This window comes from Ceratotherium simum, chromosome 16, assembly GCF_057802395.1.
Source record: "Ceratotherium simum simum isolate JZ-2026a chromosome 16, ASM5780239v1, whole genome shotgun sequence".
Lineage (NCBI taxonomy): Eukaryota > Metazoa > Chordata > Mammalia > Perissodactyla > Rhinocerotidae > Ceratotherium > Ceratotherium simum.
In genome coordinates, this window is record NC_141915.1 from 18,247,620 (window position 1) to 18,263,235 (window position 15,616).

At 35.9% G+C, this 15,616-nt stretch overlaps 1 protein-coding gene across 2 annotated transcripts in view; it reads right to left on the reverse strand.

Moving 5' to 3' along the window:
* Positions 1 to 398: 398 nt before the first annotated feature.
* The window catches only part of TAOK1 (TAO kinase 1), a 147,964-nt gene continuing 132,746 nt past the window's right edge, over positions 399 to 15,616 (reverse strand). For both annotated transcript variants that reach the window (XM_004433351.3, XM_087440701.1), the window contains one exon: positions 399 to 9,805. In XM_004433351.3, the coding sequence (XP_004433408.1) occupies positions 9,344 to 9,805 (462 nt within the window). In that variant the 3' untranslated portion in view covers positions 399 to 9,343. The remainder of the gene's footprint in view (positions 9,806 to 15,616) is intronic.

Here is a 15,616-nt window from a genome sequence, read left to right on the forward strand (position 1 = left end):
TAAGCCCAGATGAAACCACTCTTTGAAGCTTTGTACAGGTCCAAGAACTGCATACATTTATCTGTCCGTGTATGTGGGAGGAACTGTAGTTATACAGGCCACAACACAGGTCCATGTGAAACTTAAGAACCTGTATCAAACTGTTAGAACCTAAAGAATCATCTCACACCCACAACACAACGGACCACTTCACTCTTTGGGCAAACAGGATTTGCGGCAATCAGACTAGAGGGTTTATGTGTATATCAGGGAGGTTACTCTTAGCCATATCTTACTCATTTTTGTAACCCCCAACATCCAGCACAGTGAGATTCAGTAGTAATTATCCTATAGATAGTCACTGAATTGAAATATACTTTATGGGAATAAAACCACTTAAAAAAATTGAGCAGACACTCTGTGTACTAAAATTACTTTATTACAGTTGATTTTTTTAAACATTTCCTTTGCTATGATACAAAGGATACTTACAAACAAAATATTACATATGACCTTGTTTTCGCTCTTATGTTCTGACAACTTGGTAACAGCTTTAAATGCACAATCTATACAATTAATACAGGTTATATATGAACTATAAGGTATGTTGAACCAGAAGAATACTGACAATATACTGTACAATAAGCCTTACCAGTTAGTGCTGCGGACCATTTCTACCAAAAGGAAAATGCACATCTGTACAGTCACCTTTACCAGCTGGTGCTGACAGTGAGGGAGAGGCTTCTTCCCCCTTGCAACCCTTGATAAGCCTCCACTGTGGGCATCTGTTTGGTCCGAAAATTGAGAGGACTGTGACTGTGTATATTTAAACTTAGTCATCGGTAAAGTGGTAGAACGTTACTGTGCACATGATAATCTCTCACCAAAAAATCAGTCCTAGTTTTAAAAGACCACAAGTCCTTCGTCCACTACGAAAACCCTACAGGCTCAAGGGCTTTGGGAGATGAGAAGATGAAGGCTGCCGAAAAGGAGGCAAGAAACCAAGCCAAAATCTAGGTCTTGCAAAATTGTCATTTTTCCCTTCACCAAAGGGAACTAGAAATGTACAAATTCATTGATGAACCTCAATGATAACTATCAGTTAGCTGATAACCCTCATTTTATCTGGACCCCTGACTTGTGGGAATAACAGAAAGAGATTGTGAACAATATATACCACTTTTAGAAAAGAACCTCTTGCTTAGTTAAAATATTCCCTTTAGCCACCAAAGCTGGTCCTGGGCTATTACAGGTGTGCATTCATCTCTCAATGGTCTACTCAGAAATGATAAGGTTACAGCTTTTTTTCTTTTCTTTTTTCTTTTTTAAATAAAAAAGCAATTGACTGAAGCATTTTTCTTCTTTTAGGTAAATAGCAAAAATAAAAATAAAAACCAACCCTGGCATTTGCACAAATAATGCAAATGGAGCGATATGGCCTTTAAGGTAAGGGGTTAATAGAAAGGAAGAGAGAAGTGGAGAAAATGATGTATTAACTTTTCTGTTTAAAAATTTCTACAATACATGTGCAAAAAAATCATGCTGGTTGAGGAAAACAAAGGGAAATGAGTATATAAAACTAAAAACATAAATAATGTTTGGATGACTGGTAAAAGCAGAAACCAACCTGGGTTACAAAAAGGATTATACATTCAAGATGCTCTTAAACCCAGTGGGATAACTTATGTTAAAACTGTGTTAATAGTTACGTTAAAAATCTCAAGTTTGTTTTTAAATCTTCACAATACAAGCAAAGCTGTTTTAAAATATACACTATACATATTTCTCATAGTCTCTCCAACCTCATTAATGCGCATTAGGCTATCTTTTTCATATGCTAAAACAAGGAGGTTCTGAAAGCTAAATTGCTCAGAGTAACCCATCCATTATTTAAATGTCTGTCTTAAGTTTTAAATGGGTTAAAAATTTTAGCAGACTTACATAAATAGGATTTAGCAACACAAGTGTTAATTTAAAAAACTCTAAAGCATTTACAAATTATCAGGTTGTAATAGTCTGGGGAAGTTATGTGCACTATACTTTAAAATGTTATTTACATCAGACCATCGCTTTTGTAAAAATTTCCCTAAAAGATAAAAAACAAAATAAAACAAATTTGGAGAATTAATCTATTCTAACCTAGCAGAGGAGCATAAAAGGAAGGTAAACTAAGAACAAAATTATTTCCTAATAGAAACCCCACATATCCCTCTCCACTTGAATTTTGCCCTGTGAAACCTCCTGCAACTCCTAATAGGCTCATGTATCAAGTGTCAAGATAATGTGGTAAAATACCTTGTCAGATAAATTACTGGCCTCAAGTGGACTTTTTTTTTTTTTTTCAATTTTCCCACCTGGTACTTCTGGCTTGGATTATTTTAGGACACGTGTATGTAATTAATTGGAGGGGCACTCCAAGTAGGCACAATTCCCATTAATGTGGAATACAAGGTATAACATAAAATGCTGTTGGGGAGAAGGGGTGGTGGTTTCTTTGATATTATGAAATGCAAGGAAGCACATTTGGAATGGGCACCACAAAAGAGCTGCCTGGCAACAGACCAGGGGTAGCCAACATCTTAATAAACTAAATATACTTGTCTATGGAAAAAAAGGGTTTAGAAGGGTTCCAATACCGTCCCCCCACCCCCCGCCCCGGTTTATTTGATATGTGCCAAATAGTCACATGGACCAGCCAGAATCCGCAAACATTAAGCAGTTACATCTTTTTTAATCACACAATTCACTCCATGACCATGTGCAATTTATAGTAACAATAATGTTCATGCTGAGGCAAAATGTATTTGAGGGCACAGAAAAAGCAAAATGTGCCACTGAGAGAAACCTGTTCCCATACAACTGGTCTTCATGCTTTCAAGTGGCCCTAATATACCTTTTTGCTAAGCCAAGCCATGCAAAAGCAAAGAGTACACACTTTTCATTAACACTGGTATCTCATTTCTAAACTCCACTGACCTCAGAGTTGCCATAGAAACATATAACATGAGTACTGAAAGCATACAAATGAGGGTTCATGGATTTTAAAAAATGCATTTCCCTCGTCTATGTTCACCAGCCTTTAATACCTTAGTCTACAAGGCATATCAGACAAAGGTTAAGTGGGGATAATGACAAAGGAATATATGTAATTCTGGAAATAGGAAAAATGCTCCAAAAATGGGATCAATGTGCCAACAATAAGCATAATTCATTTCATTTGAAAATTCAGCTAGAGAGCCCAATAAACAGTTCCAAGCCATAATGTTATCACCTGCATAATTTACATAAACATTAAAACTCTTGCACTTTATAAACAAAACACACTTCTGTAAACATGGCCACTGGGGGGAGGGAGGCTCCCTACCTCAATCATGATGGAGGACATGTAATCATTATATTATATAAAATGACTTCAAAGGATTTTAAACCTGACCAATGATTAAGCTTCATTTCCCCCTGTTTAACAACATTTAAGCATTAATTCTAAAAATGTTACCTAGGATGGTTTCAGGGTTAGATGCTAGGACCACAACCGGCAATGACAGCAACTCCTCTCTAGCTGGCACAGACTTATAAACTTTAGTACAAAAACAAAAAAATACAGAAACTAGGTCAATTTGTTAGCTACATATTTACAGATAATTACATGATTTTTCACTCACAATTGCTAAAAACTATGAGCGAAAAGGAAACTGTGCAGGTTGAATTACCCGTACTTTGGGGGGAATTCTTGAGCATCAAGATACCCTTTTCATTCATTCAGAAGTCTCATCTTCTCTCTACTTTTTCATGGCAAACTACCTACAGATGTCCAGATTAGTATATCCAGTGGGCATCCTGTTTCAGAGAGGATTAACCTTTTTCTCTATCTAAAGAAGAATCTCGTGTATATTTAAAAACAAAACAGACACACACACACACACTCTCACATACAAATCTCTGAAACTTCAAAAAGTCAGGATTGCTGGGAAACAGTTAACAGTGATGGTGACATAGTAAATGGCTCCCCAGTTTTAATTCTCTGCCTTTATTTTCTTTAAAGGATATCTATTTTTGGGTGGGTGGGAGGGAAGTGCAAGTTTAAGAAACCCACAACAGGCAGATAAGGTGCATACTAATTTATGTATTTCTTATGATCTGAAGACTACCATTAGGCCAAATGGGTTCTCTTCCTTTGTATGAGTGAAATTTTGGAAATCTGAATATAAACGAAGGAAACATTAGTCAATGTGACTTTAACAGGGGCTACCAAAATTCAGTAGAATATATAAATGCACAATAAAGGAAGAGTTCTCAGCTTCACTTTTTTTTTCTAGACAGTGTTTAATAAAACCTACTTCTTTACAAATTAATGGTCATTTCCAATGTAGACCTATTGTAGTGATTTCATAAAAGTGCAGACAACATAACCAGATACACAGCAAAATAGACTTCAATCAGTAGTCCTTGCATACAAGAGGCAAGTCTGCTAAGTGTACAGCACACTCTTTATCCTTTAAGGAATCTGAGGATGGGAAATTTCCAGTTCTTAACAACTAAGAGTGAGTGAGTGCCTTTTCAAAGGCAATGCTACAACCTGGTTTGGGGCACTATCATGTTAGACGAGGGAAAACAAAATAGAGAATTTGTTTCTCTTTAATAATTATCTGTATCTTGCTAAGCAGCGCAAAGATGACAGCCCAAGTTTTGGCTTTGTTCCTTAGAGAAGGCGGTCTTCTACCTAAGAAACAAGAACTTCTTCCATCATTATAGGAGATTCACACTTTACACCTTAAATACATTATTTTCTGACTTGAATACACACTAGACACTTCACATTGTGAGCATGGAACAAAACGCAGGACCATATAAACCTCCTAGGAAAGGGTTGCTGTGTTGGGCCAAATCTCTGCTTGAATAGCAGTGGCTCAGAAGTGGTGGAAGGTGCACAAACTCACTATTAGCAAGCAAGAAGAGGCAGCTAAAGGGAGAAAGCCCCAGCCAATACCATATCCTTCTCTCCCAGTGGCCATTTCCTGTTGATTTTATAGTTTAGGAGAACCTTAGACGCTTCAGCAGTAATTTCTTTCTTGGCTGTTTTGGTCCTTAGCAAAATTTATAATTATTAGTATTAATGGAGAAAAAGAGTAAGAGGATCAAAGGCATCACTACTAAGAATTACGTACAGAGCGCCCATGAAGACTGTGTGATTTACTGGTTCTTTTTATCAGATTGCAGAGGAATCACCGCCAGTGTTAGTACTTTCCACAGTTCATTCCTCTCTAGATCACTTATCTTTTATTGCATCACGACACAAACTCACAGAAACACTAACTGGCTCCTTCCCCAGCACTATTTTACTGCATTGCAACTTATGGTTCCACCTTTTACTTAACTTTCTTTCCACCCACACAAGTGCTAAGAAGGGACTAAAAAAGAAAAGATTGCATCTAATGACCACCTTCTCATAAATATCAACCCAGAGTACTCATTCTTAAGAAACACATGCATTCTGGCCTTAACTGAGGACTGAAATAACAAAACAAAATAACAGAACCTTAAGTGCCCTGATGGAAATGTACAGTATGAGTTACATCCATCCATCTATCTATACACACATATAGACACTCATATGTATATACAATATATACATACAAATGATAATAGCTATACCAAAAATGTGCATATTTAACACAGTTTTAAAAAGCCAGTAGATCATGGTATAATACAATTTATTTCCACTAGTGAATGGCACGAATGGAGAAATGCAAAAGAGGTGTTTCAAGTACAATAAAGTCATTTTTCACAGGTGAAAATAAACAGTATTATTCCAGTGTCCAACACAATGTATTCTATAAAAGTTTAAAATGCCAGACATTTAGTACTTACAGAAGTAGAAAGTTACTAAAGTCTGCCTTATGGTCTGAAAAAGACACTCATAGAGTTTTCGATTTTTGAAAAGGGGGTGAGGAAAAATAGGTGGGAGTAGGATGGAGTGTCCAGGACAATTTCTTTAGTGTACTGAATGGTGTTTAGCTGATGTCTAGGCAGCCGAAAATCATGATTATGCTAAAAAGTTCAATTTACCAATAAATCCTTGGCCTAGAGTACCAAGCATATTATACCTGTGGGTGTGGCTTCAACTGCAGGACTATTCATCCCTAGGCATAGAAATGACTGAAAAGAATGGCAGCTCTGAATAAAAATAATACAAACATTTTCCAGCTAACATTATCTATATAATGAAAATACTTTCATATACTATAATTTAGGGTTAGAGTTGACTTTAATAAGGGGAGAAAAAAATATGTGCAAAAGGAAGGGAACCCAATTAGGAATAATATATTTCAAGGTATGAGGTTTTGCATTTTTAAAATGCTAACTAAAAGAAGGGAGAGACAGTGAACACGAGAAACTTTTTACTGCCAAGCTCTGGATACCAGATATAGCATTTACGACTTTCTGATGTGCTGGACAAATTTCTCACACCTTTTATTTTCTTAAACACATATATATTGAGTGAACAACAACACTGGGGAGGAGGTAGTATTAATTTGATCAAATGTTTACATTTGCACACTGATTCAGAAAGTGCCTGCTTCTTTCTTTAGGATCTCCAAAAACCGTTCAAATTTTCCGGTTACAAGCTTTACTCTTGATGATTCCTACCATGTATGAGATTCCTCAGAAGTTAGATCTTACAAACACACACAAACCAATTAATTGAATCATTTTTGCAAACTATATATATTTTAATTAAAATTAACTTAATGGAATAATCCAGGTATAGTCATGACCTACATGTAAAACTGATTGCCAACAATTAAATCAGATACAAAGCCCTACTGGGTAGACATTTGGAGTCAGTATTCAATCATGATTTTACAAGTACATATGATCTGCATGAACTGGGTAACTCAATTTGACTAATTTAAGTCCACAAGTAGACTTTAACATGTTCCATTGGTAGTATTTTACATTTTAAGGAGTCTTGTATGCAAAACTGATCTGCTTCCCTAATCTACTCCTCCAGTAGCACAGAGGGGCCAGATCTAATAAAAAATTTTTAAAGTTATCAAATTCCATTATATTTTTGGACATTTTATTAATTCTAAAGCTCTCTATCATTTTCTTCCATATAGGTACATATATTAATTTGTTTGAAATACTGTATAAATTCATTTTTTCAATTTGTATAATATGGAGTGCAAAAAAGATATTGAGAAAATTAAAAGCCCCTTTTATTAGATATTATACGTACATGTCATGTTCACCTAAAAACTAGTGATCTTGAGCATGGCCAAGAGGACAATGTATCAGAGTGCCACCTGAACCACCGCCTAAAACTGTGTGAATTCTATTGTGATCTTGGTTTTAAAAGTATTTACGTTAAAATATTAATTTTTCTTCCAGTTACCTTTAAATGAATGCCAGAAACTCCTAATGGGGAGGATTCATGGAGACTGGACTGACATACCTGGGGAAGACTTAAATTTGGTTGAGAAAACCAAGATTTCAACAGTGATAGATTACTGTTTGGTCATTAGTCTGGTCTAGGTGAAGAGTATCATTGAGAGAGACTTAGAGACTTCTGCCTTGGAGCCCTCTAACTATATGAAAAGCAGGATCCAGAGTTAGCAGCAAGGGTTCTTCAAGACAATTGGGGAGGGGGCAGGAAAATAACTTGTAAGAAACTCTGATCTGTCACTGGAAAAGGACATTTTCTTTCTTCAAGTCATACACACAGCTCCCTACCCACCTTCAACTGAATTTCCACACTGGCAGTGGAATACCAAATAACATCTGACTTTCAGCATTGGGTTGATCCTTCATTGCAAAACAAAACAAAACAAAACATGCCCCTCTCTGGGAAAAAAAAAAGTTAGCTTTTGTCAAGAGATTCCCTGACCACTATAACTTACTTTACTTTTTTTTTTTTTCTTAATTTGCCAAACTTGCTAGTTCCTTTTCAGTAGTACTTTAGCACTGAGGCTAGAGACTTCTGGAAGTGGTGTTTCCTATTGTGTGATGTTAACATGATGCCAATGGTCACTAAGTCTCAAAGGAACTAGATGTTTGTAAAGTACTGCAGCAACAAAAACAGCAATTAAAAAAAAGAAAAGAGGCCCTGCACATGCAGCATAATCTACAGTGGTGATGAGGATTAGTCAGCAGCTGGTAAAGTCATTGGCTCAGTGACTCCTGGTTCACTATGGCAACTAAACACTAAAATAACTGGCTATTCTACTTGTAAACAGGGAATCCCATAAGCCAAAAGGGGGTAATCAAATTATGTCTATGTAGTGTGATGAGAATTCCAACAGATGGCAATTTGCAAATATGGCATCATTCAAATACCTCTGGCATTTGATTTGTATTGGCTATATGTCTTTGTTTTTGTACAAACAAAGTAAAAGTACTGTTTGGGATCTTGGGAGTTATAGAGGTTATAGAGCTTAGCTAGGATGAGATATCACAGTATAAGCAACAAAATGTCAGAATATATAGGCTTCATCTCCTCACTCTGCTGCTGAACATATCCATCATACGAACTTTCAGGGGCCTCTCTTACCCTCTGGTCTTCCCTTTGAAGGCTCACAGGTTCGCTGATGCAAATCCCACACAACTTGTGATCTCCTTAAGCACCTCCATCTCACCATGCCACAAAGAAGGCACAATTGAATGGAAAAAAAAAAAAAAATCACTGACAAACCTATGCAGCATTCAGAAAAAGAACTAAGTTGTTTTCTACTTTCTGAAAAAGTCAATGTAACCCTTTAGTGTTCATAGATTTCTGCTTTCTTTTTTTACTCCAAATGAGGCTGAGAAGTCAGAGCAATTTAATAAAGAAAATACATTGGTGAGGGGATACAGATGTGTTTCCATAATAACTTGTTTCAGCATATGCTGCCTGCTGTGAGCGGCTCATAAGAATTAGGGGGTATGGAGAAAGGCTTTAGATCTTTTCACAAACTTCTTAGGATATAGTTGCCCAAAAGTGATGACTCAAGCCACTTTGCTGCATTCTTTTTTTGCAGTCTTCAGAAAATACCCCCATCTAGCTAACTTCTTTTTACTATATGCATGATATATATGTGTGCGTGTGTGTGTACTTACTTAGACACACACGCACACATAAATACAAATTCCCCTTTTCAAACTTCTTCCAAAAGTTTAAAAAACAAAACAAAACCCGGCAGCCAAATACTATGACATCCCAATTAGTAAACACAAAACAGAACGCTTTACAAAAATGAATAAAATATACCATATGCACTCAGCTTCCACACTGTAGTACCCAAGTGAGGAGGCTGCTGTGACGATGTCTGTAGGCAGTTTCTTTTGGCAGACAGCTCCAGCGGAATTGCCACTCTCAATTATTAAGTTATGTATAAGACATGTGTGACCCATTGGATATTTGTGAAGTGACACTCGTGCTTCTGCTCATGCCCTGCTCCGTCCGTCCCCCAGAAGCTGTCCGCCTCAGAGCCTGAGGGCTATTGCGGACTCCCATACTGCTACCTCGAGGTACCCCTTGCATTGGCCCTGAGGGGTGACCCCATGGCTGGGGTCCACCTTGCATTGGATGGCCCCAAGCTTGTGGTGGGCCACCCATGGGATGACCCCAGTGAGGTCCTGGACCCCCAGTGGGATTGTGAGACCAACCAGAAGCTCCCGGGTAGCTGTGGCTGAATGCCTCAGGGGAGAGATTAGAAAGGACCATGTTACTAAAACCTAGTCTCATGCTTTCAGAGTCAAAAGCTTCAATTTCTCTGGCTTGACGCTCCAGGAGGCTTCGTATTCGTTCTGTGCGTTCATTCTGCAAAGCCAACATCTCTTCTTCAATCTGTTGAGGGTTGGGGGAGGGAAGCAAAAAAAAAAGCTGATTTATTTTTAAAAATCTATAAACTAAGGAAGCAATAACTACTCAGCTTTGAAGTGAATCATAAAAAAGTTCACTCTGGCTATTTTATGGATGTACATTTAAAAATCAAAGAGATGTACTATAGGAATCATACATAATTTATATTTTTTAAATGTGTAAAATCAAATCTTAAAAGCAAAGGTAATAACCTCTATTGAAATCAAGGCAATCATCATCAATGGCTACTAAATCCACTAGGTAAAAAGTTGAATGAAAAAGAAAATGGGCGAGGGGAAACTAGCCTCATCAGACATACCATAATGTCACTCTAATAAAATAAATATGGTATTGGTGTAGGAATAGACAATTAGTGAAATACAAAAAGAATGAAGATCTCAGTTTGTAAGTTTTTAATGCAGGACAAAAGCAGCAATTAATTCAATGGGAAAAAGATGATTTTTAAAGAAATAACACAGGCACAACTGGCCAACCATCTGGAAGGAAATAAAAATGGAACTCCATCTTATACCATATTCTGAATGGACCAAAGCCTTAAGTGAAAAACAAACAAAAACTATCAAGTTTTCGTTAATAAGTTAGGAGACTTTATGTACCTAGAAATTAGTGGTTGGGTAGCCATCATAATCGGTCTTGGAAAACTGGAAGGTATTACAAATAAATATAGTTGACTGTATATAAATTTTTTTAATGTAAAAAAATACATAATAAAGCCAGTAGACAATGAAAACAAAAGTTGATGGAGAAGTTTTTAATGAATGATCAGATTGACAATACCTGAACCTGCTGATCAATATTAATATCACTTAAAAGTAGGACAACTTGACATTATATATCTCTTGATGTGATGAAAAAGGAAGTACACAGTAACCCTTATGAAAATTCCTTGCAAAAATTTTTTTAAATAAAAAAAAATTAAATCTAAATATAATCATGCCTCTAGATCTGATTACCAGTTTATAGGAAATATGAAGTCAAGGAGAGAGGCATACATTAAATGACACCATGAGGATGCAATCAGCCAAATCCAGAATGTGAGACTTCCTACAGCGCAAATGATCCAATACACAGTTTTAGAAAAAGGGGCGGGCAGAGAGGATGGTGGGGGGAGGACCTATTACAGACTAAAAGACTTAAAAGACAATTAACCAAATGTAATGTCTGGACCTTGTTTGGGCCCCAATCCAAATGAACTAACTCTATAAGGAAGACATTTTTGAGATAAAAGGGGAAATTTAGGCATGGACTAAGTATTAGATAATATTAAACGTTTGTTATTAATTTTATTAGATATCACGATGGAATTATGGTTATGTTAAAGTCAAAAAGTCCTTATCTATATTTAGGAGTGAAATGATGCTATACTGGGATTTGCTTTAAAATACTCCAAACACTCTCCCCCACATCCTGCTCCCCCCAAAAGCTGTGTGTGTGGAGTGGGGGAATCAATAGAAAAAATCAGCAAAATATTGATAACTATTGAAGTTGGGTGATGAGTACTTGGGGATTTCATTGTACTAATTCTTCCTATTTTGTGTATGTTTGAAAGTTTCCATGATAAAAAGTTTTTAAAAAGTAGGAAATAAAGAGAACTTGTAAAGGAGCATTAAAATAATCAGGTTTCAAGATCTGAGGACTTAAGCCAATTGTCATTGCTCTCTGCAGAAACTGAGCTCAACAAATATGTTTAGTTTTTATGTATCAAGTTTTTAACATGGCCTTTAAAAAAATACACAGTTTAGCATGTGAAACATGCAAATAAAAAATTGCAGCAAAATGTGATAAGACGCTATAAAAGATTTATAAGGTATAGCAGAAATACAAAGGGATGGAGTGATTCCCTCTATAGGAGAGGGAGATTAGGGCAAAGAAGTCTTCTCAGAAGAGGTGGTAGAGACTGGATTCTGAAGGAAGAATACAAGTTTACCAGGAAGACAAGGGGAAGGAAAGATACTTTCAGCAGAGGGAACATGTGCAAAAGCATGAAAAAATGATAAAATAAGAAGTGTTCGGGGAATTACAAATAGGCCAGAATGGACTCCAGTAAGAAGAGTTTGAAAATTATTGAAGGTTCTAAGTACTAAGGTGTTACAAAGGTTTAGAGAAGCCATTTCATACGAAGACTGAAGGAGAACTTAGACATGGATGCTTCTTCTGAGGGAAAGACATCAAACTGTTAACTGTGGTGATTTCTGAGTGGTGGGATTAAAGACATTTTAATTTCTATTTATGTTTTTCTATATTTTCCAAGTTTTAAAACAATGATTGTGTTTTTGTAAAATAATTTTCTAATCTTTTAATAGCTATATCTAAAATACCCAATTCATATAAAAATTAAATTTACATAGCTCTAAAGTTCAAAGAACTTCTAATTTTTTCTTTTAAATATTTAATAGTTAAAATTTCAAAAATCCATATACTAAAAGCGATTATTTTATTGTTTATTTTATTTTATTTTTTGTGAGGAAGATCAGCCCTGAGCTAACATCTGCCAATCTTCCTCTTTATGCTGAGGAAGACTGGCCCCGGGCTAACGTCGGTGCCCATCTTCCTCCACTTTACGTGGGACGCCGCCACAGCACGACTTGACAAGTGGTGCATTGGTGCGCGCCCGAGATCTGAACCCCCGGCTGCCAGCAGCGGAGCATGCGCACTTAACCACTATGCCACAGGGCCGGCCCCTAAAAGCGATTACTTTAATTTGAGGGATCTAATAAATGATGGGAATGTGCTGAGCATAAAAATGATCTGAATGCCTTGCATATTAACTGAAGGAAACTCATGATAAAAATATTAAACACATTAATGCTTATCAACGTTTTATCCAGTAAGCATTACTTCAATTTTGTTTGCTGATTAGCTTTGTGATTTAAGAAATTCAGAACATTTTTCAATTAAATAAAAATAAAAACTAAGATTTGTGATAGGTTACATTAATCCTCATTTCTTTTAAAACATGTTATTTATTACTGCAAATTAGAAAGGTGGTTTCACTAAGTACATAAGAGTTACCATAATTAAGACTTTTGAGAGGCTCTCCCAACCTATCTTCTTTGAAATCAAATGTAATATTTTTGTGTGAATATTTTCAGTTCCACAAAGAAAGGTCTTGTAAGACGTTCCAACTGTCAATTCTTTTTTAAAAACTACCAACCATGTTGTTGATATTAAGTGAAATATTGAGAGAAAATTAAATGAAATGATAAAACAAAGAAAGCCCATTTATACTTTGGAAATACTGCCACTTTTCATGCATGTATAAAATTTACATGGAATTTTAACATTTATAGTTATGTTGTCATCTTGCTGAAATTTTTTTTTTTTTTTTTGCTGAGGAAGATTGGCCCTGAACTAACATCTGTGCCAATCTTCCTCCACTTTATATGTGGGTCACTGCCTCAGCATGGCTGACAAGTGGTATAAGTCTGCGCCCGAGATAAGAACCCGCGAACCCAGGCTGTGGAAGTAGAGTGTGCTGAAATCAACCACTATCCCATGGGGCTGGCCCCTTGCTGAAATTTTAATGTAAATGAGGTATAAGAAAAGTTTAATAAGACCTCATGTGAGTCAAGTGAGGCTTACTTTGTTGGTGTCTCAACCTAAAGAAACAACTCTTGGTTCATTTGGAGGCTTAAACCAATCTTCAAATAGCATTATTCATCTAGAGACAACTAATATTCACTGTGGTTCCACCTCTATTTATTTTCACATGACTATTTCTTATCTATACAACCAGTAAGCACAAAGTGCAGAAAATATAGCTATTATGATCTTTCAAAGTTTTTACAGAGAGGATACATGGCTTTGGTAGTTGTCAACTGACACCAAACTGCTTTACAGTCACGTACTTCAATTGAAATGTAAAAATTAGCCTTAAAAATCAAGTAGTAACTCAAAGCACTATATAGATTTATCATCCTATTGTTCTTTTATTATTATTTTTTTTAAATAATGTTATTTATTTATTTTTCCCACAAAGCCCCAGTGGATAGTTGTATGTCATAGCTGCATATCCTTCTAGTTGCTGTATGTGGAACGCGGCCTCAGCATGGCCGGAGAAGCGGTGTGTTGGTGTGTGTCCGGGATCCAAACCCGGGCCGCCAGTAGCGGAGCGTGCGCACTTAACCGCCAAGCCACGGCGCCGGCCCTGTTCTTTTATTATTTTTAATACTAAATGATCTTATGCATTTTCCATTATCAAAGTAATATAAACCACCACATTAAAAAAAGTAAAATAGAAAAACGAACCAATCTACTATATTAATATTGCCACTACTAGTATTACTTCAATTCACTTTAAATGTGATTTGTATTTTTTATTTTATTCAACACATCATAAACATTTTTCCATATTAATACTGTCTTTGTAGCCGTCATTTAAATGGCTGAATAAGATTTTAAGTGGCTTGGCCATAATTACTTAATTATATCTCTATTTTAGATGGTTAGGTGTTTTAAACCATCATAAAATATGCTATAATTACCTTATTTATGCATATTGTTTTTTTCTATATTTTGAATTTCTTTTCCTTACAATAAATTCTCAAAGTCTTAAATACTTAACATTTCCAAAGCTCAATATGTACTTCCAAATTGCATTAACAATATATGAGAGTGCCATGGGTACCAGTTTTATGTTCACATTTTACTAGACTTTATAGAGCATGCAGGCTTTGGTTCATATACAGTTATGTGCCACATAACGACGTTTCAGTCAACAATGGACCACATATACAATGGTGGTCCCATAAGATCAGTACCATGTAGCCTAGGTAGTAAGCTACACCATCTAGGTTTGTGTAAGTACACTCTATGATGTTCAAACAATGACAAAATTGCCTAAGGATGCATTTCTCAGAATGTATCCCCATTATTAAGCAACACATGACTATACTGAAACAAGACGTTACCTAAGATACTCATTAGCCCTGTTTAACTCTAAACCACTAGGTGGAGCTAGAAATACAAACATACTTTAACAGTACCAATATTTCTCTCACACCACTATTTCTGAAATACTATAGGGAGTTTTCTTTTTAGTGATAATTTTAAAGCATAAGAGATAGAACTTTAGATTGAATTTTAAATATGAAAGTTGGAATCAGACATGAAATGTGTACATGGGGCAAACTAGATTTTTCTCAAATTTTATGTGTTTCTATCTTTCCCACCTTGAATGAGAAACATAATTGAGGTAATTTTTAGATGCAGGTATCTCTCAAAGAAGCCAGTAATAAAGAAAGCTGTGTCAGAGAAACAGTAACATCTTATTTAGGTGGGCTTTTAAAAAATATATTTCCTAATTGAATAAGACATTCTATTTTCATCACAAAAACTGCAGGAAATAGAGAAAAATCTATGGGCCAATAGTCCAGAAACAATGACAACTTTTAACAGGTAAGATATTAAGCAAGTATTAACTTATAATGGTCCAATAGACCTAAGACTATACTAGCTGTTGGGAACTTATGGCTCAGGAATTCTGGAACACAGCTCTGAATGCCGGATACAACTGATACTCTACTACTTCTCACAACAAATGCCTCTCCTCTCTTTATCTCTCAAAATCTTTTGCCCATCACCCTTTCCCCAAAACACACACACACAGAGCTTTAGTACCTTAAAGAATGGAAATGAATATGGGGATTCTAGTTCTATTCTCTAATATATCTGTCAAAGAATAAGTAAAAAAAAATAAATAAAGATACATCTAGAAGTAACATTTTCAACCTGACTTTTCACCTGTGTGGAAGTGGTTTTATATACTACCCCCTA